Genomic DNA, 27,085 nt, shown 5'->3' on the forward strand with positions numbered 1-27,085 from the left:
GCTGGACAAGTGTCTTTATTAAATTCATAATTTTTTCCTACTTATTTCTGTGGCTCATGATGTGAATGTATTAATTGTTAAGTACAGTTTGCAGTATGTAGTAGCACTGTCACTTCTTAGCTGGAAGACTATGGGTTCAAGTACTGCCCCATGAGTTTATAGTCTAAGCAGTACACAGTGTATTCCTAAGGGAAAGCGTGTCAGAGTTCCTGATAACATATTAACAGTGAGGCCCTAATAGTCCATTCAGGCAAAAGTCAAAGAATTAGCTGGTACCATTTGAACAAAATATGGGATTTTCCCTGGTGTCCAAGCCATCATTCCCCCTCAACCAGTAAGAGACAAAGCTAAGTCTAACTAGTCAGTTGTCACATTGGTAGCTGGGACATCTTGTGATTATAGTGTATGCAAAATGGCTGCTGCAGTTGCCAGTTAGAAAATAATAATCACTGCATTTCAAAGTTTTCAATGTGTGTAATGTGCTTTGTAATATAAGCTGCTATATAAAAGCAAGTTAAACCTCAGAATCCAACATTGCACAGGCTCCTATCTCATCTTTCTCCCATCATCTGTCCATTTCTACTCTATCCCTTCACCATTTTTATTCCATGCCCTATCTCACTTCTAGCCCTTAATTCTCATGGTTGAGTGTGATAAGTCTGGCGTTGCAACAGGGAAAAAGTCATTCAGACTCGAAACGTTAACTGTGTTCCTCTCCACAGATGCTGCCAGACCTGCTGAGTTTTTCCAGGTATTTTTGTTTTTGTTAGGGAAAAAGTGTATCCTTTTAAGAGTTTCTGTATACAGAAACAAAAGAGCTGTGTGCAGTGCCTTTCATGTCTTCAGGATATCCAAAAGAAATATTTGTGAAATATCAGGTAAACAAGTATCAGCCTTGGCTCAGTGAGAGCAATCGGAATCAAAAGCCACACTCCAGGATTTGAGCACTTAATTGCCACATAGAAGGAGCACTGCACTTCTTAATGTGTCATTTTTGGGATAAGATGTTAAATTAAGGGCCTGCCTGATCTTTCAGATTGTAGACATGGCAATTTTTGGTAAAGAGCAAGGGAGACATTTTGGCCGATATTTGTCTTTCATCATCAAAGCATTATCTGGCCATTCATCTCCTTGTAGTTAATGGGATCTAGCTCTGTGCAAATTAGCTGCAGTGATTACAACAGCAAATTCAACAAGTTTTTGACAACCTGAAGACATGAAAGAAGCTGCATAAATTCAAGCTCTTTCTTTTCTGCAAAAGAAACTCTTAGGTGGTTTTCAGTATTTTGGATTTGGAGATTCTTTGGAGTGCAATGTAAGGTCTCCACACGTGTCAGACAGACAGCCGGCTAGACAATAAAAGCTTGGAACTGGCCCCACTCATAATTGGGACATTTATTAAACAGAGGAGCATGATTTGATTGTACAGCAGATCCTGTAATTGTTTATTGTAAGTAACCTAAGGCTCTAAAGCCAGCTGACAGCGATTCCTGTAGGGATGGATCACAATCTCTTCCTGCCCTTGTTCCACACAATGGGTGGGCTGGCATTCCCTTTGCTTGAGGTCGTTGTTTATTCAGCGTTGATAACTCCAGCGACTGACATATTGTTGGCTGCCAATTCATAGCTGCTCTGTGCTGAGTCTGCAGCTCCCTCTGTGCGTGCATGCGTGTGCATGTATTTTATGGTCAGTGATTAGTTCACTAACGACTGCAACAACCCATCTCAAAAAGCTCCAAAAGCTTGAAAGGTGCTTGCAGGTGTGTAGTTTGGGCTTAGTATTATTAGTGTCTTGTGAATGATATTTTGGACTGGGGAGAGAGGGGGAATAAGAGTGTCTTTGAGTGACAATGAATGCTCTTTTTAAGATGCACATATTAAGAAACCTTGGTGAAGGGCTGGGGTTCATGGTGCAGGATACCACCAATATTTCAAGAGTAAGAGAGAATACAAGGCTAATGAGGAATTAATGGGTTTGGACAAGCCGTGCTTGGGATTGTAGAATAAGGACAGGATTGGATGCCCTAGGATTTCAGCTGATAACAAGCCTGCAACTCACACTGTCTGCTAGATTCTTAAATATGGTTGTCTTGACATTTGTAAGAAATAGGGGAACAAACACATAGCTGGAATGCCAATAACATCATGACATCAATTACAACAACAAACTGCATTTCAATAGAGCTCCTCACACTCATTAAAGGGTCAGATATTTGGTACCAAGGCAGATACCTGGTGTTGGGAAATTTCCCGACCCACCAGACCCACTTTGATTTAAAGTGCCCAGCCACACACAATTTTCACTCCAAGGGGGAGTGGTTCGGGGGAGAGGGGGTGGGGGCGGGGTTGTGAGTGCAGGCTGGACTCAGGTCCATTGACCCTGGAAGCCGATCCTAGGCAGCCACAGAGGTGGTTGGTTAGAAAGCCTATCTCAGTCTTTAGGGCTTCATTCCCACGTGTATTAAAAGCAGTTCAGCCGTCTAATCTTCACCTTTCATGCCACCTCACCCCACCGCACCCACCCACTCCACTCCACATTGACCTTCATACACTCCATGCCAAATCAATACCAACTCATGGTCCCAGCCAGTCCCCATGGACCCTCATACCCCCAATTCCAACTTATGTATACATAACCTCATTATACATGCTTAGCTGAGAGCCCACACCAGTAAAAGCATTAGTGAGGAAATCTGTTTTGACAAGTGAAGTGAATTGTTGACTTTATTTGATTGACACCATTAAATGCCTATGATAAGTTATTCTTTCTGTGATCTCTTTTGTCAATATCTCAGTGTTTATTTGGACAAGAATGAGAGATGTGAAGTGTTTCAAGCCTCTGTTATTGAAGTTTTAACACTTTTTGACACTTTTTTAGGGTTGTAGGAATGGCAGTTTTTTTCTCAAGGAAAAATTCTGAATGGGTGTTTTTTTTCCCTCAACACACTTGCCATTGTTATTATATGGCTCATTGGTTATGTACATAGTACACACTGGGTATATGGGCATGGGAGGGGCATGAGTTGGCATTGAGTTGGCATGGAGGGTATAAGGGACCTGAGGTGTGGCTGGGGACAATGGTAAGGCATTTTAAACATTCCTTTCATAAGGTTCCCGAATCCAGACAATGGTTCCTGACATCTCTGAGGGGCCATCGACCACAAGTAATGAGGAGGCTAGCCCGATTCCAGAAAAATTGCAGGGGACTAGGAGATGCCTCACCAGGCCAGGACGGGAGTGTCAGCTGCTGGCTCACTAGCTGCACCTTTATCCCACACTAGTGAAAATTTCCAGGGCCGCAAATGGGGGCGGGAATCCCCAAGTCGGGTCCCGCCAGTGAAAGTCCAACCCAAAATGTCTCAAAACTTTTGAAAAAGAAAAAGTAACAACACTGATAAGAGCAGGAAAAGGGAAGACAGCAGGAGTAGTGAGGGAGGGGGGCTAGTGAGAGGGTGCTCTGTATCAGTGGCACGATTGGTTTGGAGGAGAGTTTTGGAAGCAGGAGTAAGACAATAAGGCAGCGTATCCATACAGGTTCCTACATGACTAGGGGGATCATATTGACCAAGCAAATTAAATTGGAAGACATGCACCTCATGACTGAAACTGGATTTGCACCGCAGTAATGGGTATGTGTCTGAGGGAAATGAGTTGATCTACAGTTTTACAGTGTTTTCTTAAATGGATTGTGTGGCAATGTTTTCAGCCATCTTTTCTCAAATTCTCTTCCTAAATCCTTCTGCCTTGCCCTTACTCCCCTGCTTCAAAAATGCTTCAAAATCCATACTTTCATTCTATCCCTCGAGCACTTTTAATACTGTTCACATCTATTTTATTGCTCTATGAAGCACCTTCGGATGAGATGACACTAATTTAGGAGGCACTTAAAGTTATGTACTTTGGAGCAGTGGGTTACAAAGGAACATAGCCAGGCTAAGTACATGGACAAAGTTGTAGCAGATGGCACTCAATGTGGGAAAGTATGAGGTTTGAATCTGAGAAGGAAAAATCAGAATATTTTCTTATTGGTGAGAGACCATGACCTGTGGAGCAGCAAAAGGGCTTAGGTTTCCATGTGAGCAAATCACTAAAAGCTAGTGCACAGGTGCAAAAATGCTAATAGAACGTTGGCCTTTATCTCAAGGGGTTGGAATGCAACTGGGAGGAAGTTATGCTTTAAATTAATCTCTAATTCCTGGGGACTCCCGGACAATCCACATGGGTTGGCAACCAGTGTCTCAGGCCTCTCCGCAGCAACTTGAAACTGGACAGACCAGAATTGCAGCAGCTGGAAATCGGAAACATGTTTTTTTTTTAAAAAAAAGCTTGCAGTTTGTTTTTGTGGAGCAGTTAACACATCCCCTGAAATTTGACTAAATAAAAACCTTTCCTCTTGCAGACGGGGAGAGATTATTGCATCTGAGGGCATCTAAGACCAACAACCAGCCACTGGAAGGACAGGAGGTCGCCTCTGTCTGAGAGAGGTCAGCCACATCTATCTGTCTAAAATATCTGCAGCAGACTCCTCAGTGAAGCCTGTGAGTATTCAGCATTCCATTCATTCTCTCTCAAAACCACAAGGTCAAGAGGACATCTTAAGCACACCCTGGCATTGCTGGATTGCTTGCAGAGGCAGAACTGTTCTTAAAGGGGCAGCTTCAAAAAAAAATTGACTTGGCAAATTTTCTGCTTTACTTGTCAGGAACTAATTTGTGACAGTTCTATTATTGGGAAGGTAAACTGGAAAATTTAAAGATTTTGGGCTGGTTCTCTTTGGAAAAGATGATGTTTGACCTGCTGAGTATTTTCAGTATTTTCCATTCATGTTTCAGATTTCCAGTACCTGCAGTATTTTGCTTTTGTTCTAGGGTAGTGGTTGCATGAGTTACCCAGTTATTAGGGAGCCTAGATTAGTAATCCATAACTTCAAATTACACCATACTAGTTTGAGAATTTAAATTCAGTTTTAAAGTTTTGGCCATTCAGACTCTTGAGCTTTTTCTGCCAATCAATGCGTTCATAGCTGATCTGCATCCTAACTCTATCTGCCCACCTTAGCGTCATATTCCTCAGTACCCTTTGCTAGCAGTATCTATCTCAGATTTAACATTATTAATCAAATAATCTACTACTTTTTGCAGGACAGATTGTCACACACTGTTTGAAAAAGTATTTCCTAACTTTCCTCCTGAATGGCCTGACATCGAATTTAAGGTTATGCCCCATGATCTAGTCTCTCCCACTACTGGAAACAGTTGCCCTCTACCCTATAAATTCCTTTCAAAATCCTTAACATCTCTATCAAATCACATATGAACTTTCTATATTCCGGGGAACACATGGTGTGTAATCACTCCTTATAATTTACCCCTGAAGCCCTGGTGACATACAGGTGAACCTGTGTTTTACTTCTTCCCAGACTGATCTGTCATTTTTAAGATGTTGTGCCCAGAACAGCATATAATACTCCAAATGCAGACGGACCAGGGCTTTGTACAGCTGCAGCAAAACTTCCTCCCCAGTATAATCTAGCCCTCCAGATATAAAGGCTAACATTCCATTAGCCCTTTATGATTATTTTTGTATTTGACTGCTACATTTTAGTGATCTGTACATATGGAACCTCTTCGGACTTCCACAGTTCCTAGCTTTTCATCATTAAAAAAACACAGATCTGTCCTTTTTTTGATCCAGAATAGAAGACCTCTCAATTACCTGTGTTGAAATCTATCTGCCACAGTTTTGCCCACTCGCTTAATCTATCAATATCTCTTTGTAATGTTATGCTCCCAACTACACAACTAACTAAACCACTTAAATTTGTGCCATCAGCAAATTGAATTACACTGCAACAAAGACTGCACTTCAAAAGTGCTTAACTGGCTGCAAAGTACAAGGACATGCTTAGGTAGTGAAAGACACTATATAACTGCGAGTCTTTCTTTATTACACCATGTATGGGACAACATTGGTTGCACTACATCACATATGGAGCAGAATGGTTAATATTCCACCAGACACGGGCAAATCATACTTTTGATGGGGCAAGTCAACACCTGCACTTTGAATTTTAATAAGTCTCTTGCTTGCCAATTAAGCTACTGGTTAACGTGAAAACTTCCCTCAAGGAGAAATTATTATCCTTGTAAAGACCTGATTCAATGGAATTTGTTAAGCTCAGTAGCTGATTTATGTACATTCATTACATTTGTGCCAAGCTATTTTTATCCTGTCCTGCCTGTTATTTTTATGGATCTGAAGTGGTTTATCCATCTTCCACATGAACCTGCTCAATGTTTCCCCTGCTAGTGGCAGCTCCTTGGCAGCTCTGTCAAGATTCAGGCAGTCAAACAGGCTGCTTCTCACAGCAGTGACCAGCTGCTGTTCTGCTTCATAAATAGGCAGCCGTATCCTTATACACGATGCTCACATGACACCTTTTGGAAGGAAAATGCTACTGCAGGGCACCAAAAAAAAAGAACAGGGTAGAAATTCGCCAGGGCCTCTTTTGTACCCAGAATTAGGACACTACGTGTCCCAATCGAAAAGCCTGAGGCGAGCCTGAAATTGGGCCTTGGGCCTCATCTCAATAATTTTGGCAAGCTGCTGTCACCTGCCATGCTTCCACAAGCACCTTGTCCATTTTAGGGAACAAAGGTAGTACGGTTGATGTTGTGCATAAGGGCTTTCAAAAGGCATTTTAATGAACCACCTAATAAGCTTGTTAGTAAAAATTGAATCCCGTGACATTAAAGAGACAGTGGAGTATGGACACAGAATTAGTTAAGAGACAGAAAGCAGAGAGCAGTCATGAACAGCTGTTTTCTGAATTGGAGGGAGTATATGGTGCCCCCTAGGGGTGAGTATTAGGACTACTGCTCTTTTTGATATATAACCTGGACTTAGATAAACAAGGCATAACTTCAAAATTTGAAGGTGACATAGCCAGATTGCTGAAATAAGAGGGCACATGGAAGATGCATTTTAATGTAGAGAAGTATTAAGGGGTGCACTTCTGTAGAAAGGAAGAGGAGAGGTGATATAAACTAAATGGCACAGTTTTAAAGGGGCAGTGAACGTACAAAATTTTTGGAAGGATGAGTTGAGAAGACTGTGCGGAAAATATATGGAATCCTTGGCTTCATAAACAGGGGATAAGAGTCGAAAAGCAAGGAAGTCATGTTAAACTTTTCTAAAACAAGACCTTAGAAAGGGTGAAGGAAGATTTATGAGAATGGTACCAAGGACTTCAGTTACATGGAGAGATTGGTGTCACAGAGATTGTTCCCCTTACAGCAGGGAAGAGGAGATTTGATCAAGGTGTTCAAAACCATGAAGGATTTTGATAGACTAAGTAAGGAGGAACTGTTTTTAGTGGCTGCAGGATCAGTAACCAGGGGACAGAGATTTAAGATATTAAGGTTTCAATGTTTTTGGCAAAAAAAAGAGGGGAAATGAAGAGAATTTTTTTAATGCATTAAGTTGTTGCGACCCAGTCTGCACTGCCTTAAAGGGTGATGGAACCAGATTCAATACTAACTTTCAGGGCTATGGGAAAAGGGCAGGGAAATGTGACTAATTAAATAGGCAAATTGGTCCAAATGGTTTCTTTCTGCTCTGTAGAATTTCTATGATTTCAGATCAGTTTCTTCGACAGCAGCAACCCTCAGCTAAGTGCTAAGGAAGTGGGGAGGAGAGCAGAAGGGACTTGATCACAGTGGGTAGCAGCTGTCAGGAGGGCTGTTAAATTGGGAGGAATATTCCTGTTCCTTCTGGCTCCACATCAATTAAAGAAAGCTTATCTTTTTTGTGGCAACCAAATTCACACCTGGCAAACCTTCAAGGAGTGGACCCCATGCCTAATTTTCCTCAGTGGTCCCAAATAGACATTAGGGACCTCATAGCATATGTAATGTGCCAACGCCTGTATTAGTGTGATGCCAGTTCCTTCCAGGTGTTCTTGGAGTGGTGGGCATAACCCTGCAAAATTTGTCATTTTTATTTCTTTATTTCCAACTGGAAAGTGGACACAATGATGTACCCCATATTTCATCTTATTGTTCTCCGCTCTCAACACTCTATATTTATAACATCATAAAATGCCCAAATGATGCAGGAAAAGGTAGTCAAACAACTAAATTTTAAGGAGGTTTTTGATAGTAGGGAATGAGGTGGCATGATGAAAGCGTTCTGGAAGATAAAATCTATGTTGATGATTCTGGTTGTATGTCCTGGGAGGTCAAGGTGGGCCGAGGCTGCGGAGGGATTTGAAAGTATGATGTTGCTGCAGTCACTACGCTGGAGAACATGAAGTCAGTATAAGCTATACAGGCTGCAGGTGATGGATGTGCTTAAGGCACTAAGTCATGGCAGGGTACTGTTCCATGAAACCAGCTGCCCTCCATTACTTTTGTAAATGGCTATTAAATTGTGCAGTACATCAGAGCTTCTTTCAGCTTGGCTAGTTGGTAGCACTCATAACCCCTGAGTTGTAGGGTTTGAACACTATTCCAAATACTCTGAGGGCTATAATCTTGGCTGACACTAGTTTATAGTATGTGAAGTGCTAATTAGTCAGAGGTGTTGTCCTTTGGAAGAGAAGTTAACCTGAGATCACATCTGTCTGATTTAGTTGCATATTAAAAACAAGCTTTAATTGAAGGATGATAGGTTTGATATTTGAAGGGTCAAGATCAAATGGCTGAAAAGACCTCCTTTGTTTGAATGGCTCATTTATGGAACATTGTTTGTGCAAAATCAGCTTCCAGGAGTTGTTACCAGACATTGGTTAGGAAAAGAAATCCAGTCTGATTTCCCTTCTCTCGCTATTCTAGATGGTCTTTTTGCTACCCATCTGAGATAACCTGGCAATGCAGAGCGAGGCTTTCTAATCTGCATGATTCAGATCTATGTAATTACCAACTGAGGCCTCCTGAGGAGGGGGCAGTGGCAGGCGGGTGCACTTTGGTGCAGCAGAGGAGCGATGCTAACATTTAACAATTAGGTTTGAGTAAACTTCTATTTACACCTTTGTCTTCACTGGGTTTGCAGAAGCCTATAGTTATAAATTGATTCATTTTATTTTTAGGCTATTTCTTCTCAAGGGAGTAATCCTCAGTCAGTGAACAACCTTCGCCAGTTCAAGGTAGGAGAAAAGAGTGTGCTTAACGGCACTGGAACGGATTGTACTTTGCAGTGGTCTCAATGGCTGGCATTGGTTTGTTTTTTCCCTTCCCGTTTCCACCCTCCCAAGTTTCCACCTCCCAAGTCCACACTGCACACTGTCCATAACCAACCATCCATGACACCTTCTGTCAATGATGTTCCGAAGAAGGCCATTAGCAGGATTGCATGAGAGCTTTCTGAGATGACCTTTCTACCTCCTTCCACATTTTTGATCCCTCTCATTAGGGATTGGAACTTTGGCTTGATGCCTCATGACAGGAGAGATATTGTAATTCATTCTGCCGAGTTACTTTGTTCCTTCTTCATTTTTAACTTTCAGTCTGCTCTTAGAGATTAAGGGACTATGGTCAGATATGTTTAAAGCTAAATATTTTGGGTCTTGATTGTTTTTAATTTCACCCAAAGGTTTGAATTATGAATTGGAATTAGTCCATTAGACTACAACCAGGGATCTTGAAGTCACATTTCCATCTCTGGGACTTGTGTTCAAATCTAGCCACACATTAATGGCATGAAAGTCTCCTCTCTTCACTAGCTTTAAGGACACTAAGTGGAATGAGTTTGACACTTCCTAATGTGTGCCATCTTGGTACTAAGTTTACATTCAATGCCCATCACAATCCCAGCAAAAGATATGTTGCATCTATTGTCGATCTTTGGTAACTGACTAACACAAGATTAGGCTCAATTCTGTGGATAGTCTCTATATCAGTGCAGCCATTCAGTGTGAATAGAGAACCAAAATGCTCAAGAGAGATCACTTATAGGCCATTAAATTTGAATAAATTATTTGTGTGATTGCCTTAATTCATCACATCACCTGTCTCCAAGGTGTTTAACCTGTATCCATCAGTTCCTCACCCTAGTGATGTTCAGTTCAAAATCCTTCCTCCAGACACAATCCAAGTTGAGAAGGACAAAGTCTATGGTCTATTTGTTCATCATTTTAAATACCACATGCCCACTACAGTGCCAACATTGATATGTTCTTAGTAGCAAAAATAATCTGTGGTATTTCAATATTGTATAAAATCTGGTATGCTTTGACCTGGAAAGTATCATCAGCGTGTCTGTGTTTGTGTGTGAATTTTGCAGTGATTTTGATTAACAAAAATGTTTTAAAGGGGGATGCTTGTCATCAAAAGGCTAATTACACTGGCTTTATGATAGCATTCAACAACACCATTGACAAAAATACCATAAGAGCATAAAAAAAATTACCATTCTCAGATGACAATAATATGACAAGACATTGTGTTGAGTTCTTTGGGTCCTCCTTCTTCCTAAAATGATGGTGGTTCCCCTTTAAGCCATGTTTTTTTGCTGTGTCATTAATACTCAAGCACTCTGGACTAGCATGGGATGGGACTTCTGCTGCTTCTCTGATATAGTCTTCACTTCCTTTACATCGAAAAGATCAAGATGATTCAAGTCTGGTATAATGTAAACTACAGAGGTGGAGGAGGGAGAGTTAGTAATAGGATTCCATAGGTTTCAAAACGTTTTAATTGTTTTTGTGCTTTAATAACTAATTTACTGAGGAGATATTGTACTCTTTAATGCCTGTTAGCGTAAACCTTTAGTTATTGCATACTCCATTGATGTCATCACTCCTTTGTTTTTATTGGCAAGACATTATGTGATTACATCGTGTAAACATCATTAGACATTCCCTTGATATGCCAGTAAATTTTCACAATAGTTTGAGTGTGTGCCCCTAATACTTAATATCGGTTAGGCAACTGTTTAGCTCCAGACTGGACAAGTCTGTAAGATAGGGGATATACAATGCCACAGGTTCGACCCAGTCACTTAAGTTCCTTCCATAGACAACGTACCCTATTATGGATTCTACCTCACTCACTTACTTTCATAAGGAGAGGTTCTGCATTAATAGGCCCTGATCCCTCAAAATCAGTTAAGTAAACTCCATAATACTTAGCTACACTTACATGTCCATTATTCAGTACTGGTCAGTTGACTTCCAATAATGCCAGTCTCCATTATTGTTCCATCTGATCTCTGTGTCCAAATTATCCCTTTAACCTCTAATTTTATCTTGCTCAACTCTTGTTAAATGTGTAATTTTTCATCTCCAGTTCTACACTCATAGTTTACTTATAACATTACTCTTCTTAGACAGTCCCAATTAGCCTGCTTGCAGCTGCGTTATCTACTCGTTGTGATATTTTAGGCTGCATTATTCCTGACACTTTTGCATCAATGTAAAGTGGTTTAGGGTGCTCATCAGTGCAGAAGTAGCAGGAAACTCGAAGGACTACAGAACACACTAAAGGCTAAGGTCTGACTCCCTTCCTCTAGCAGGCTGTACCACATCCGTTTTGAGTTCCCAAAGTGTCAAGTATAAACATCACCTGAAAGATCTGGATGAAGCTTTCTCTCGTGTTCAATTCCAGAGTCTTTTCTCATACTTTAGTTCTAGAATCATCCTGGAATTATTCTTGTCACTTTTTCTCTGAACATTTCCAAAGCTTCTATGTTCTTTTGAAGTTTAGGTCCATAAAATACATTCCAAGCATAACCTCACCCATAGTCTGTACAAGGTTTAGATAATTCAGACGTTGTTAGAAAAACTTGCCATTTTCAGCACTGGCATTTTTACAGGAAAGCATATAGTTGGGGTAATTTAATTGTGCTGCTTACTATGATGTGAGGAGGTCCTCATGAATTACAAGGCTGAGCACTGTTTGCTGTGCACAGACATGAACCTCTCATCAACGCACACTGCATGACCTGTGTCAAGAGCACTGGAGAAAGGTACAGCAACACCTTGCTTCTGCCAAACCTTTTTATTTTAAGATTATTCACAATTAACCATTTGGCTTGAATTTTGATTAATACTAAACCACATGCATGATGCAGTACAAGAGTACCTTCCATGAATCCTCATCTGTAACCTTGTTTCACTAAAGATGGCACAGACCTTGGATAGGATCCAACAATCAGGTGTGACTCAGAACCTGGAGAACGACTTTCTACCACCACCTCCACCACCTGACATACTTGAGGTTGCTACCAAGCCAAACATAACAGTGGAAGAACAACCACAAAACATACCACCCCCTCCACACCAAACCTTTATCAAATTTCACCAGCAGCGCCAAATTAATGAATTGAAGAGGCTTTATAAGCACATGCACCCAGAGCTGAGGAAAAACCTACAGGAGGTGGTCAATGAGGACTGGGCTGAGGTGTTGGATGCTGAACGGTCAGCTGCTGCCTTAGCAACTGGTGCATGTGGCAATGGCAACACTGTACTTCAGAATGAGGTCCAATCTATGTGCTGGATTTTTGATAACTGGCCATTGGACACCATTGGAGATCACCAAGCAGCCAAGAAGCTGAAGGAGGAAGAGACCATCCTCAGTGGTGACGTGAAAAGCACATCATGGAAGTTTGAAAACCAAACAATTAAAGACATCAGTGCCCAGTACTCAGAATTTTCTGGAAACTCAAGTGATGGAAATGAACAAGCAAAGGGTGATGTCCTCACAGCGCTGTGGTTGTTTGAAACTCAGCCAATGGATTCTCTGAATCAAATCTACTCCAAGGAGAATGATCTCCAAGAAGCAGTCCTGAAAGAACCTGTACAGAAAGGGGATGTAAGAGGTGCAAAATTGTTATTTGAGACCCATCCTTTAGGTGATTTGGGACGGAGCAACTCAGTGGAAGAAAGCAGCATTTTGCAACTGCGCTCAGAAATACAGGAGCTGAAAGGGGATGTAAACAAGACAGTGAAGTTATTTGAGACGGAACCATTGTGTGCTATTCGAGATATGGTTGGGAACATCCACCAAATCAAATCCATCTGCAGGGAGGAAATCCAACAGAGTGGTAATGTCCAAAGTGCTCGCTGGCTTTTTGAAACTCAACCCCTGGGCAATATTAATAGCGATTTCTCAAGAGTAAAAATCATTCGAGGCATCTCCCTGGAAGAGACTCAACAAGGTGGTGTTGGCAAGAAAAGATGGCTCTTTGAAACACAGGCATTGGATGCCATCAACGAGCAGACCGAGGAGTCAAATTGCATGGCTAGTATTAAAGTAATAGAAGGAGGAGATGTGGATAAGAAGTGCTGGCTCTTTGAAACTCAGCCTCTTGATTCATTAAAGGAAAGTCCATCAGAAGAGGTTGCTAAAGAACAAATAGTTGGAGGCAATGTACACAGCAGTCTTTGGTTGTTTGAAACACAGCCAATGGAAAATTTGAAGGACAGCTTTGAAGTTGGCCACTTAAAGAGAGTTGTGACAGAAGAAGAGAAGGGAGATGTGAAGCAAAGAGCTCACATGTTTGAAAGCTGCTCTCTGGATAGTATTAGTAAAGAGCAAAGTGAAATCTCCAATATCAGCAAGACATTGGACATAGAGAAGGGAGATGTCAAAACTTATAAATCTCTCTTTGAAACTCTACCTCTTGATAGCATTAAAAATTCAGATGAAATCTGTGCTGAGAAGCAGATTGAAGTGTTGGCTGGAAATGTAAATGAGAACAGAACTCTCTTTGAAACAATCCCTCTTTATGCCATCATGGACGGTGCTGGTCACTGTCATCAAGTCAAGACAGTGAGCCGTGAACAAATCATTAGCGGTGATGTCAAACATTACAGATGGATGTTTGAAACCCGCCACTTTGATCAGTTTGATGAAGACATTAAAAATGTGGAACTGGTTAAAGGCATCACCAAAGAGGAGGTCAGAGCTGGTAATATGGAGACAATAAGATGGCTATTTGAGACACAGCCCCTTGATGTCATTCATGCCAATGTAAATAAAACAGAAATTCAAAGCTCTGACAATAAAGATTTGATGAAGGGTGATGTGAAGACATGTAAGTGGCTGTTTGAAACACAGCCAATGGATGCCTTGTATGAAAAATTAGAGACCAAGCAGCAGGATGAAGCCCAACCAAAAGGTGATGTCAAATCATACACATGGCTTTTTGAAACACAAGCATTGGACAGCATCAATGAGAATGGAGAACAGCACCTGAAGGTGTTCAGTGCAAACCTGGATGATGTTAAAGGGGTAGATGTGAAGACCACAAAGCACCTTTTTGAAACAGAACAAATTGGCAATATTGTTGAGGAGTTGGATGAGGCACAGAATATGAGATATACAAGCGAGGTGGACATCCAGTCAGGAAATGTCTCAAGAGTGAAAGAAATCTATCAAAGCACCTCACTCACTGAAATAGGTGATGTGGTGGACAAGGGAAAAAGTTTGAAATCCATGCAAGCGAATGCCACACAGTCAGGGTCAGGTTGCGTACACAAGTTCACCTGGCTGTTTGAAAATTGCCCAATTGACTCCATTAAAGAAATGGCAGAGGAGACCACACCCGAGTACACAATTACTGATGTAAAGGGAGGTGATGTCGGTGGCAAAAGGTTTGTTTTTGAGACCTGCTCATTGGACCAGATAAAAGATGAAACTGATATAATGAGCCTCAGATCAAGAGAGGAAGAGTCAGTGGCCACCGGTGATGTGAAATCATGCACTATGCTCTTCGAAACACAACCCCTTTATGCAATCCGAGATAAAGAAGGCCAGTATCATGAAGTTACTACAGCAAAGAAGGAGGAAATCATGAAGGGAGATGTAAGGGGTACTAGGTGGCTCTTTGAAACCAAACCATTGGATACAATCAAGCCACTGGATGAAGTGTTTGTGATCAGAGCTGTTACACAGGAGGATGTGCACCGGGGAGATGTGACAGCAGCTCGATGGAAATTTGAGACCCAGCCTTTGGATTCAATCAGAGATGAAGCACAACCAGGAATAAAAGTGGTGGACGAGGTCCAAGGAGGAGATGTGCAAACGAGCAAGCAACTCTTTGAAGAGCAGCAGGTAAACCGCAAGTATGTAAGGACAGTCAGTGTCAGTGATGTTCAGAGTGGAGATGTCAGGACATCAACTTGGCTGTTTGAAAATCTCCCCATTGATTCCTTGAAAGGAGGAGTTGAAGAATGCACAGGTGCAAACACTGTCCACCGAGAAGATATACAGAGGGGCGATGTAAAAAGGTGCACTTGGTTGTTTGAGTCCCAGCCATTGGACAGCTTAAAAGATTCAGATACTTCAATGAGCAAAGAACCCAAAGAAAAAGTGACAGATGCTGATGTAAAGACTACAACATGGTTATTTGAAACAACACCCCTGGACACATTCATTCATGCTCAATGTAGCTCAGAGAGTGCTGAGATGATAGAACAATGTGTCCATACAAGTTTACAGACACTCTACAACTACAATGCTATTACATCAAGGGGACTTATCATTGAATCAAGTGAGGTAGGCATTCTAAAAATGGCCAAATATCAACTGATGAGTCAGGATGGTCCACATATTCTAAAAGAAGAGGTTATAGGTGGCAATTTACAGAGAATTCTGTGGCAGTTGCTTCAAAAGAAGGAATCCATCTATTCTGAAGCTATTGTGCTGAAGGAAAATGAAAGTGGGAGAATCTCTTCAAACAAAGTTCAGCTGTTCTCCCAGTCCGAAGTTGGTGTTAGGAAAGAAGGGGACATCGCTAACGAAATTATTAGCCTTCTTACACAAGACAGTAAAATCAAAAAAGGGATTTTGATTCAAGAGACTGAAAGAGGAATTGCTCAAATTACTGTTTATTTGTTAGTTAATCATCTCCAAAATGAAGGAGTCGAAAACGAGCTGATCAAAGGAGATGTAAAGTCTACTATTGATAGTCTTCTTGCTTCTACCAAGCAGCAAACAATGTCAACGACTGTGAAACGTGAGGAGAACGAGAGAGGGAATGTCCAATTGTACACAACGTGCATTGAATCAGGGACATTGGACTATCTCAAGGACAGCCAAGAGGAATCTGATGATCCTTCAGGTTCCCCTCAGAAAGAGGAGATTGTGCGTGGTGATGTAGAAGGTGCTAAAAGGAATTTGAAAGGGAGTAGAGGACAAATTGAAAGGACGGTAGATGACATTGTACCAGGAGATGTCAAAGGAACCAAGAAATACTTCTTGACTGAAGCACAGACTGCCCATGGTATTGTTCAGAAAGAAGAAATATTAGGGGGTGATATCAATCCTGTTCATCAGTCCTTGGGTCAGGCTGCGACTCAGTCCATTATGATGGAGAAAGAAGAGTTTGTGACTGGTGATGTTAAGGCTCCACTTCAGTCACTGAAGAATGCAAAGTATCAAACAAAACAGCTAGATAGGGAGGAAGTTATCTATGACAATGCAAAAGGCACTCTGGTTGAAGCAGAGGAATCCACTTGTGATAAGAAGGGAGTGAGAATTGGACAGTGTTCAGAATCTTCTGTACGCTCACTAGGTGGTGCATCCCTTGCAGTGTCAGAGGTAAGGGCTGCAAGTGCCACAGGCCAGGACCTTCGAGCAGCAATGGAGAACCTTAGAGAGGTTACAGCTGAAGCACATACAATCCAGCACAAATCTAGTACACGAGAACAGTTCAAGTGTAGCACACAATTGTCAACAGCATCTCAGCAATGTCACCAAACTGTTCAGTACAAGAATACAGCGGAAAAGGTGAAGAATAGTGCACAAACATCCATTCAGCAACAAGGCAGCACCGTGCCAAGGCACAGAACGAGTGCCCAAGTGACGGTCACTCAGCCCCACCAGCTAAAGAGCCAACAGAATACTCAACAGGTCAGTGCCTATGAGGGACAAGGACATATTCAGTCATATGCAGCTTGCTCTAATGAAGGTCAGAAAGGTGAACATTTAACCAAAATAGTTAAAAATGGCAGAGACGAAATAGGAGCTTCTTCAGAACATATGCAGACGCATGGTCAGTACTTGTCCACTAACTTAGAGGAGGAAAATCGGGCAGTGGCAGATCAGGAGATAATTATCAAGGGAGACGTAAGATCAACTATAGAGTCTTTAAAAAATTCAGTGGCAGAGCAGAAGTCTGTCGACAGAGAGGACGTGATTCGAGGTAACTTGCAGGCAGCTCTCCATTCTCTGGGAAAAGCTAATATGAATGTTTCCAAAGGTGATTTTAAAGCTGCCATGATATATAGAACTGCAGGCCAGTCACAGTCATGCGACCAAAAGAAGAGTGGTGTTAAAACTGTTTGTAACCAAATTTCGCTATCACAATCTGACACTGAGTTTCCTCCTCCAATTCCAGTGACAAAGTCCCCTGCACCATCGAGAGAAGCTTGTGGCCAACCGTCTGTAGAGGGCAGCCCTTTTCCCCGCAACCAGAGTGAGTCTGCTGCAATGAAAATCCCAGCTACTTCCCAGTTTCCTCCACCTCTTCCACCCAAAACCCATGAAAGAAACATCTCGTCTAAGCCATCTATTGCTCCAAAGCCACATGCAGTGCCCCCCAGGAACTTGCCAATGCAGGGAGGCAAACCCATTCCGCCTCCGAAGCCTGAACATTTACAAGCAATCCATTCTGTTGCAAGTTCACCTAATCCACCAAAAAACTATGCATCAGCTGTGCCAAATTCAAACCCATTGCCTTCTTCAGCGTGCAACTCACCAAAGTTTAAGCCCCCAATAAAACCTACCAGAGAATCACTTCCTACAGAAGCTGCCCATCTGTCAGAATGTCAGGATGCTCAACTGGAAAGGCACAGTGAGCAGTCTCTATCAGACTCAATGGCATCTTCCACCATAGTAATGAGAACTCCCTTGCAGTTGGCAGAAGAGAAATACAAGCAAAGAAAGGAAGGACGCAGCAAGCCAACTGCAATAGTAACCAGCCCCGCGGCAAACATGGTATCACAAGGGATGAGCCAACGGAAAGGAAGGAGCTGCTCTGAAAGCCTTGTTGAGGCCAGTGGCCCAATGAACTTGGAACAAAAAATTGTACCAAAGCAGTTGACTGCGGCAGTAAAGGTCCAGGAGTTCATGCAGTCATATTCAGAGCAAAGTACAGCAAGTACTGAAATGTTTCAGGGATTTAAAGCTGCTCTTCACACTTCTGACACCCAGAACAAACCAAGCTCTCTTCAAATGAACCAGGCCAGCAGTCTGAAGGAGGATGTGACAATGGCAGAGAATATGCCTGCTTTACCAAAAAAAGTTAAAATTATGCCAAAAACCTCAGCCATTGGTAAGGCACAAAAGAGCCATCAGCATCATGAGCTAAGTTCAGAGCTGCATCCGCAACAGTCAGTCAAAGTGTCGTCCGAGCAGCCGCAGTCCCAAATTGCCCAGTGTCACAAATGCATTGATCAGCATGGGTTCAGTAACCAGGTATCAGCTGCAAATTGCCAACAAGGGCTGTTCCACACAGAGCAGCAACACAGCCCACAGTCAGACATGGTCATAATGCGAGGAAACCGGCAACAGGGGAAAGAGACTGAAGACGATCGCAGGAAAAGATTATCAGTTCACAAAGAGGAAATAATGCAAGGCAATGTGAAGGCAGCGATGGAGATATTTGAAAACCTGAGGAAGCGAGAAGAGCTGCAGAAGATCTTGTCTCAAGTTAAAGAGTTTGAAGAGGAGACTTTCAAAGTAGATGTGAAAGGACTGAAGAGTCTATTTGAGAATGTGCCTGAATGGGTGGTCCCTAAGAATAACATGGTTAAACAACTCAAACCAATTAATCGCCGAAAGGATGAGGTGCAGAATCAGCCGAGAATGGCCAAGGATGAATCAGAAGGTTTGTCCCCTGTGGAACTTGTTTTTGAAGACCTTGAAAGGGCAAGTGCAGAGATCATCTATCTGAAGGAGCAGACATTGGCAAAGCTGTTACACATTGAAGAGTCCATTAAAAAGGCTCTATATTCTGTCTCCAATCTGAAATCAGAGTCTGATATTGCAGGACTCTCTGGCCTTTTCGGAGAATCATTGGGAGTTGCTTCAAGCCCCCAGTCTGGTAATATCAAGAAAATCAGTTTAGTCTCCAGCAAGTCAAGTGCAGAAAAAGCCAAGGAACTTAAAGAGGGTCGTGTTGGAAAAGAAAGATTAAACAATTCAGAGAAACAAGTTAAACCACTGTTAGATATTCCAGCTGTTCCTGCCCGTGCAAACACCCCATCATCTCCTTCCTACATTTCCATTGAATCAGCAGCTAGGAAACCTACAGATCCCTTGAAAAAAGACCTGTCAGTTCAACCAAGAGAAGGTGTATGCATTTCTCCTGCTTCTCAAAAGCAGGATGTCCCACCTCGATCTCCAGAAGTGACAACATACAATGACCTTGAGGATCCAATTCTTTGCAATGGATACCAGAGTGTCAGAATGCAGAGCTCTAGAGCTGAGATGGCGAAGCAGCAGTCTGTGTGCAGGAAGGACTCCATGCTAAGAGACACCAATGAGTTCATTCAAGCAAAGAATAAAAATGGAAGCAACATTGTCAATGCTAGTGACAATGCGCCCAACACACCCACTGGCTGTATCCCTTTAAGTGGATTTAAAGGCAATGTCGTTGATAGAACTCAGAGTCCAGTCCCTCAGAGAAGCAAAAGTATTGTAGCGTTCAAGACAGGGCCTGATGGAGGTGAGATAGTTGGTACGAAGACTGTCATGGAAAAATATGAAGAGATCGATCGATTTGGGAACAAAATTATCACATCAAAAACCTCAACCACAGTCACGAAGCAATCAGAGTCCAGAACCTCATCAACATTTGAGGTAGTTCAAGCGCCACCCAGATATGAAGTTGCTACTTCTCCCCTTCTTAGTAGGCACCTGCAGAGCCCGGCAAAGTTAGCAGAGGATTCACAGCCAAATGCTACGGAAAGTGGAGTGGTGTTTGTTTCCTATGGCAATCCCAATTCAGCAAAGAGATGTTAAACCTGGGTTCCTTTAAAATACAACCTACAACCCTGCATACAAGAAACATAGTGCTCGGAAGAAAAAGACCATGAAGCTGGAAATCTGAAATAAAACCAAAAAGATGCTGCAAATGCTCAGCAGGCCTGGTCAGCCTCTGAAGGGATGGGTTAATATGTCAAATGTAGGCCCCCTACTCAGACTAGCACAGGCATGTAGAAGAGCCACTCTTAAGTGCCAGCCACTCAATCTTTCAGCAGATGAAAAGAAGTGGAAATTTGAAATGACAATCTAGAAGTTCAGAGCAAGTTCATCAGCATCTGAAAAGAGAAAAGACAGGTTGATGTTTGAGATGTAGCTTCTTTACAGAGTTAAGCTTCGACTGGGAGCCTACGATCACAACGTTGACCATCCCTTCTGTTTTCAAATGCTGCCTTTCCTAGGTTTGACCCCACATTTGACATTTGGACTCCACAGGAGGAGAATTTTAACTTTGGGCAATGGTGTAAAATGTGTTTTATCAAATTAGCCACTCTTTATTCACCACTTCCAATTTGTCAGTCCATGGAACAGAAAATCATGTATTGGGGGCCAATCCAATAGCGCCTGTTTCACACCATCTCTCAAAGTTAAAGTGACCCCCTTGTGTGTCACATATATCCAGTGCTTCCTGTTTTTACTGAAGAGTTGTAGTGTTGTGATTGTAATTAGACCACAATTTTGAATTACTATTAATTTTTCTTCTTCAAGTTTCCTTTGTATTTCAATTACATCCATCACAATGTATCAGCTTCTCTAGAATCTAGTCTCTTTCTGCCTGTGAACTGTCTCTGTTTGCTAAACATTTTATTCTTTTTTTATTCCACAGCCTGCCTTAATAAACATTTTTAATATTACGTACAAGAATTATCAGTTTTATCTGATTTTTTTGCATGAACTCTCTTTCAGACTGTGCAGTATGAACTACAGACATAGTCTGGATTTCATTTTAAAAAGTCAAGATTTTTGCATTTGATATTTACTGTGCTGATCTCTTAGTGCTGGAATATAATTTTTTTTAAGGTGGTTCCCGTGGCTCCATTTGTAAATGCATTGCCCACTGTGAAACCAAACCTTTAGACAAAGGTTGCAAGGTTTAATTCCTGTTCGGTGCTCAGTTGATGGATGGCAACAAGAACAGTGACTGTAGGAGCCCTACCGTTGTCATCTCTGCCACTTATTCCATTAGTGCTCTGCCCAAAGCCAGGACCTTGGCTCATTGTCTGCTGCTGCTTCATCCTGAACTGTTTTTCTTGGTAGTTTTTGTCAGCGGTGGTTTGCCATTGTCTCTCTGCCAATAGGAGAGGGGAAAATAATTAGCTGGGGTTAATCACTGAATTCTTACAGTGCAGAAGAAGGCCATTCAGCCCTTTGTGTCTGCACCAGCTCTCTGAATGAGCAGTTTACTGACTGCCATTCTACCACCTTCTCCCCGTAACCCTGCATATACTTCCTTTTCAGATAACAGTCTAATTCACTTTTGAACCTTTGATTGAACCTGCCTCCACCATACTCTCAGGCACTGCATTCCAGAACTTAACCAGTCACTGCATGAAAAAGTTTTTTCTCATATCATAGAAACATAAAACATAGAAAATAGCAGCAGGAGTAGGTCATTAGGCCCTTCGAGCCTGCTCCACCATTCAACATGATCATGGCTGATCCTCTATCTCAATGCCGTACTCCTGCACTCTCCCCATACCCATTGACGCCTTTAGAGTCCAGAAATCTATCACTTTTGTTTCTTTTGCCAATTACTTTAAATCTGTGCCCTCTCATTCTCGATCTTTTCACAAGTGAGAATAGTTTCTCCCTATCTACTCTGTCCAGACCCCTCATAATTTTGAATACCTCTATCAAATCTCCTCTCAGCCTTCTCTTCTCCAAGGAAAACAGTCCCAACTTCTCCAATCAATCTTCATAGCTGAAGTTCCTCATCCCTGAAACCATTTTAATGAATCTTTTCTGCACTCTCTCAAATGCCTTCACATCTTTCCAAATGTGTGGTACCCAGAACTGTAAGCAATCCTCCAGATGAGACTGAACTAGTGATTTATACAAGCTCAACATAACCCCCTTACTCTTGTACTTGAGTCCTATTAATAAAGCCTAGGATACTACATGCTTTATTAACTGCTCATTCAACCTGTCCTGCCACCTTGAATGATTTATGCACATAGACACCTACGCCAGGATTTTATGGCCCCATCCCGGAAGATGCAGCGAGCTATTTAAATCTCCTTTCAGTTTGGCGGGACCATAAAAGCCTGTCGGCGGGAGGGGCCATAAAATCCTGGCCCTAGGTCCCTCTGCTCCTGCACCCCCTTTAAAGGTGTACCCTTTAGTTTATATTGCCTCTCCATGTACTTCCTACCAAAATGAATCACTTCACATTTCTCCGCATTGAACTTCATCTGCCACCTGTCAGCGCATTCCACCAACTTGTCCATGTCATTTTTAAGTTCTGCACTATCCTCACAGTTCACAATGCTCCAAGGTTTTGTTTCATCCGCAAACTTTGAAATTGTGCCCTCTACAGCAATGTCTAGGTCATAAATATATATCAGGAAATGCCAGGGTCCCAACACTGACCCCTGGGGAACTTCAATACAAACCTTCCCCTAGCCTGAAAAACATCCATTAACCACTACTCTGTTTCCTGTCACTCAACCAATTTCACATCCATGTTGTCACTGTCCCTTTTATTAATTGAGCTATAACCTTGCTCACAAGTTCGTTGTATGGCACTGTATCAAATGTCTTTTGGCAGTCCATGTACACTACATTAACAGCATTGCCCTCATCAAACCTCTCTGGTACTCTTCAAAAAACTCCAGCAAGTTAGTTAAACATGATCTTCCCATATGAATTCTATTCTGATTTTCCTTCATTAACCTGCATTTGGCCAAGTGATAATTATTGTTTCTAGAAGTTTCCCCACCACCGAAGTTAACGTGACCAGCCTATAGTTGCTGGGATTATCTTTACACCCTTTTTTGAACAAGGGTGTAACATTTGCAGTTCTCCAGTCCTCTGGCACCACCCAAGTCTAAGGCAGAATGAAAAATTGTGGCTAGTGCCTCTGCAATTTTCAATCTCACTTCCCTCAGTATCCTTGGCTGCATCGTATCTGGTCCTGGTGCCTTATCAACTTTAAGTACAGACAGCCTATCCAATACCTCTTCCTTATCAGTTTTCAACACTTCTAGTGACTGAATTACCTTCTCTCTCACAATTGCCTGGGTAGCATCTTCTTCCTTGGTAGAGACAGATGCAAAGTATTCATTTAATACCTCGGCTATGCCCCCTGCTCCATGCATAAATCCCCTTTTTGGTCCCTAATAGGCTCTACTCCCTCCTTTTACCACCCTTTCACTATTTATATGTCTATAGAAGACTTTGGGATTCCCTTTTATATGAGCTACCAGTTTTTTTTCACACTCCCCTCTTTGCTTCGCTTATCTGCTTTTCAACCTCTCCTCTGAACCTTGTCTATTCAGCCACCTTCTCAGTTGTATTTTCTTCCTGACATTTGTCATAAGCAGACTTTTTCTTCTTTATCTTAATTTCTATCTCTTTTGTCATCAAGGGAGCTCTGGAATTGTTTGCCCTACATTTCTCTTTCAAGAGAATATACCTTGACTATGCCCAAACCATCTCTTCTTTAAAGGCAATCCATTATTCAGTTACTGTTTCTCCTGCCAACATTTGACTCCAATTTCTTTAGCCCAGGTCCCTTCTTACCCCATTGAAGTTGGCTTTCTCCCAGTTAATTATTCTTACTCTGGATTGCTCCTTCTCCTTTCCTATAGTCAGCCTAAACCTTATGATACAATGATCACTGTCCCAGAAATGTTCTCCGACTGACACTTGACACTACCACTTGGCACATCTCATTCCCAAGAACCAGGTCTGGCAGTGCCTCCTTTCTTGTACGTTTGGAAACATACTGCTGTTGAAAATTTTGCTGAACACACTCTAGGAACCCTTGCCCCTGTCTGCCCTTTACACTGCTATTATCCCAGTCTATATTCGGATAATTAAAGTCCCCCATTATAACTACTCTATAATTTTGCACCTCTCTGTAATTTCCCTGCAAATTTGTTCCTCCATATCCTTTCCACTAGTTGGATGGCCTATAGACTACACTCTGCACAGCTCCTGTTTTCTATCCAGTAAAATGTGTGAATGCTGGATGAAGACAGATTGTGTTGCTGCCCCTTCTCCTGTTCACATGGTGAAAGAGCATCACTAAAATTCATTGTCTCGCCTTCTTAATTAAGAATGGCCACGTGATTTGAGGTTTTCTTGATACAGCAACTAGGGAACTTCAGGTTTCACCCAAGGTACATTGCTTTCTTATGGAGCAGACATTTGGTTAATGGTATGATCCCCACCTTGGTTTCAGAAAATGCAGGGTTCAAATCCTGCTCCAGGAGGTCTTGACAGCCTCTTGGAGCTCTCACATTGAATTCTGGATTGACATCCTGTAGGAAACTTGTGTGCTCATTTGAATGGGGTTGTGGGAGCCCAGAAAACTCTCCTAACCTATTTCACTCTACCCTTTAGGCTGAAAAGATGGCTGTGAAAGAGCAATAATGTCATGGCCAACAAGACTTTCAATCCATACACTACTTCCCCAAGGAAAAATTGTGAAGATATGGTAACAACTGCCTATATGTAACTTAAATTCTGCAGCGCAGATGAAAGCTTTACCTAAGCAGGAGTAGAACTCCTCTCCCAGAAATTAACTAGGGCATAGATGATGCAGGCAGCACTGTCCTCCCCTGTCTATACATTTAAATTATTTCATGTATGTTTGACAAGTGCCCAGGAGGTCCAAGACTTGGGAATCTTTTAACTTTAGATTTGATACTACACTGGAATTAAACTCTATGTGGTGTGAAGCAAAAGAGATGTGATAGCCTCTCATCTAGGTCAAATTTAGATTTATACTAAGGTGTTTAAGCAATGGGAGTGCACTTTGGGGATTTAGACATCACTTGATCAATTTATCATCCATTAAGCTAAATGGGCAGATAATCATCCTCAGCAAAATGACCTGAATCCCAATGTTGTGTAAGGCGATGCAGGAGCAGCACTAATTTAGATTCACTCCCATCACATGAAGCTCTGTGTGGGAAGCACTAATTATGAAAATATATCCCCACATTCTTGATGTCAGTGAATCCAATGAGTTGACCTCTCCTTTGGGTTGCTAGGGCCATCATTTTAGAATCAGAACTCTAAGCAGCTCTGCTACCTCATCACTCAGCAAAATAATACTTGTGATGGTGAAGGCCTGTTTTAATTCATTTATCCAGAACAAAGTTACACCCCCACCATTGCTGCATCAATCCATTTGCTCCCAGTGTAAACTGCAGCGAGGCAGCCATTTGGATCACAGGAGGGTTCCCCCAACCCCCTGACTTTTTAGCCGGGGAGCAGGGACCATGGCACTCCATAAAATCCAGCCCCTTATCTCAGAAGGAAGTTCCATCCTAGAGAGCTGCTGACCACTGCTGGGACTACAGGCAGGCCCACTATGCCAAGGAGCCCACATAAGTCTGGGATCAGGGATCTCAGCAAAGGGGTGAGGAAGGGTGGAGGGGCTCGTTTCAAGAGGTCAGGGGGGAGTATTAAAGGTCAGAATGATCTTTTGGGGAAGGGTATCTACATCGGGCTCAGGGGCACTGCAGAGGAGGTTCCCTCCACCTTGCCCAACTAAAGCTGCTGGGCTTCCCACACCACAGGTAAAGTACTGGCAGGGGCAGGATGAGGCCCTTAAGTGGCCAATTAATGACCTCTTAAGGGCCTTAACAGGTCCAAGGGCAAGCAGGTCCCCCGCAAAAATTCAGACATGTCAGGGCGGACAGGCAGGCAGTGGGAAGGGCACCCGCTGGATTTTACATGACCCCCAGCACCCCCCACTTCCAACCTGCCATCGGGGGAGCATAAAATCCAGCCTATAGGTTTTTTAAACATACACCACATGTAATTGAATGAATACTTGAAAGGCAGTAATTACAACAGAACCTGATGGTTTGCCTGGGGAATTAAATGTGCTACAGTTCTATGTTCAGTTTCTGAAGATTTCTGGTATCCGAATCCTCATTACAAACTGCCATTTTTATACATTTCTCATGGTGTGTCAATCCACAAAATTCCATAATTCTGCATTACCATAATTACACACAAGTTAAAATGCCACACCGTTTAAGGTCCAGCGGGAGAGCTGACAGTACAGAGGGGATAAAAGGTGCAGCGGAGAGAGCAATGGAGTCACTGAGGGACCAGCAGGAGAGCTGAGAGTACAGCGGGGATAAAAGGAGTGGCAGAGAGAGCGAGAGAGTCACTGAGAGACCAGCAGGAGAGGTGAGAGCACAGAGAGGATAAAAGGAGTGGCAGAATGTGAGAGAGCCACTGAAAGACCAGCCGGAGGCCTCCAAAGAAAATTAGTGTGACGTCACAGGAAACTGGGTGGGTGAATGATTGGTTGGTGAATATTTTTCTCATTTCTATCAAAATGTGGGTATTAATTTCAAATTAGGAGCTGGGAAATTAAGAATATAAATCAGATTAATATAGTAGCACATGAATTGATCAGAGGTATTAGTTGAAATTAATTGTTCAAACAGGGCACTAGCTAGATTATTGAAGAGGGACTAGAGGTTTTTGTTTAATATCATGGATGGGCATGTGAGACCTGTTGCTTGCAATTCCTGCACCATGTGGGAACTTCAGGGGCAGAATTTTCCGGTCAGCGTGTTGGGGCTGGCCTGACACGCCGACGCGTAAAATGACGCGTGATATTTCGTTCGGCGGGTGCGCGCCTGAGTCGGCTGCGAATCCATTGAAATGCAAACAGCCTAATAAGGCCATTAAGAAATTAATTGAAGCACTTGTGAACACTGCCCGTCCAACCTTAAGGTTGGCGAGCAGGCAAAATGCCCAAGAAGCCTTTGCATTTTTCAGGAAACCTCATCCACGAGCGGGTTGAGGTTTCCTGAAGCTTTTATTAAATAAATAAATAAATTTTCATAAATATAAAAACATGTCCCAACTCATGTGACACAGTCACATGAGGGGACACATTTAAA

General features: G+C 42.3%; 2 protein-coding genes across 4 annotated transcripts in view; one reads left to right on the forward strand and one right to left on the reverse strand.

Annotated features, from left to right (window-relative positions):
• LOC144679932 (xin actin-binding repeat-containing protein 1-like) overlaps window positions 1-20,852 on the forward strand; it is a 32,960-nt gene extending 12,108 nt beyond the window's left edge. Inside the window, exons 2-5 of one of the 3 annotated variants that reach the window (XM_078540909.1) lie at window positions 4,400-4,538; window positions 9,089-9,145; window positions 12,120-16,853; window positions 17,341-17,428. In XM_078540909.1, coding sequence (XP_078397035.1) covers window positions 12,120-16,853; window positions 17,341-17,343 — 4,737 coding nt within the window. In that variant the 5' untranslated portion in view covers window positions 4,400-4,538; window positions 9,089-9,145 and the 3' untranslated portion in view covers window positions 17,344-17,428. Of the gene's footprint in view, window positions 1-4,399; window positions 4,539-9,088; window positions 9,146-12,119 lie in introns of all 3 variants that reach the window. The other 2 variants (XM_078540907.1, XM_078540908.1) reach the window with 2 other exon arrangements.
• slc22a13b (solute carrier family 22 member 13b) overlaps window positions 20,238-27,085 on the reverse strand; it is a 67,348-nt gene continuing 60,500 nt past the window's right edge. Inside the window, exons 12-13 of the mRNA XM_078541244.1 lie at window positions 21,145-21,276; window positions 20,238-20,266 (exon numbers count right to left, since the gene is read on the reverse strand). Coding sequence (XP_078397370.1) covers window positions 20,238-20,266; window positions 21,145-21,276 — 161 coding nt within the window. The remainder of the gene's footprint in view (window positions 20,267-21,144; window positions 21,277-27,085) is intronic.

Source organism: Cetorhinus maximus, chromosome 4 (assembly GCF_964194155.1).
Source record: "Cetorhinus maximus chromosome 4, sCetMax3.hap1.1, whole genome shotgun sequence".
In the NCBI taxonomy this organism is placed as follows: Eukaryota; Metazoa; Chordata; class Chondrichthyes; order Lamniformes; family Cetorhinidae; genus Cetorhinus; species Cetorhinus maximus.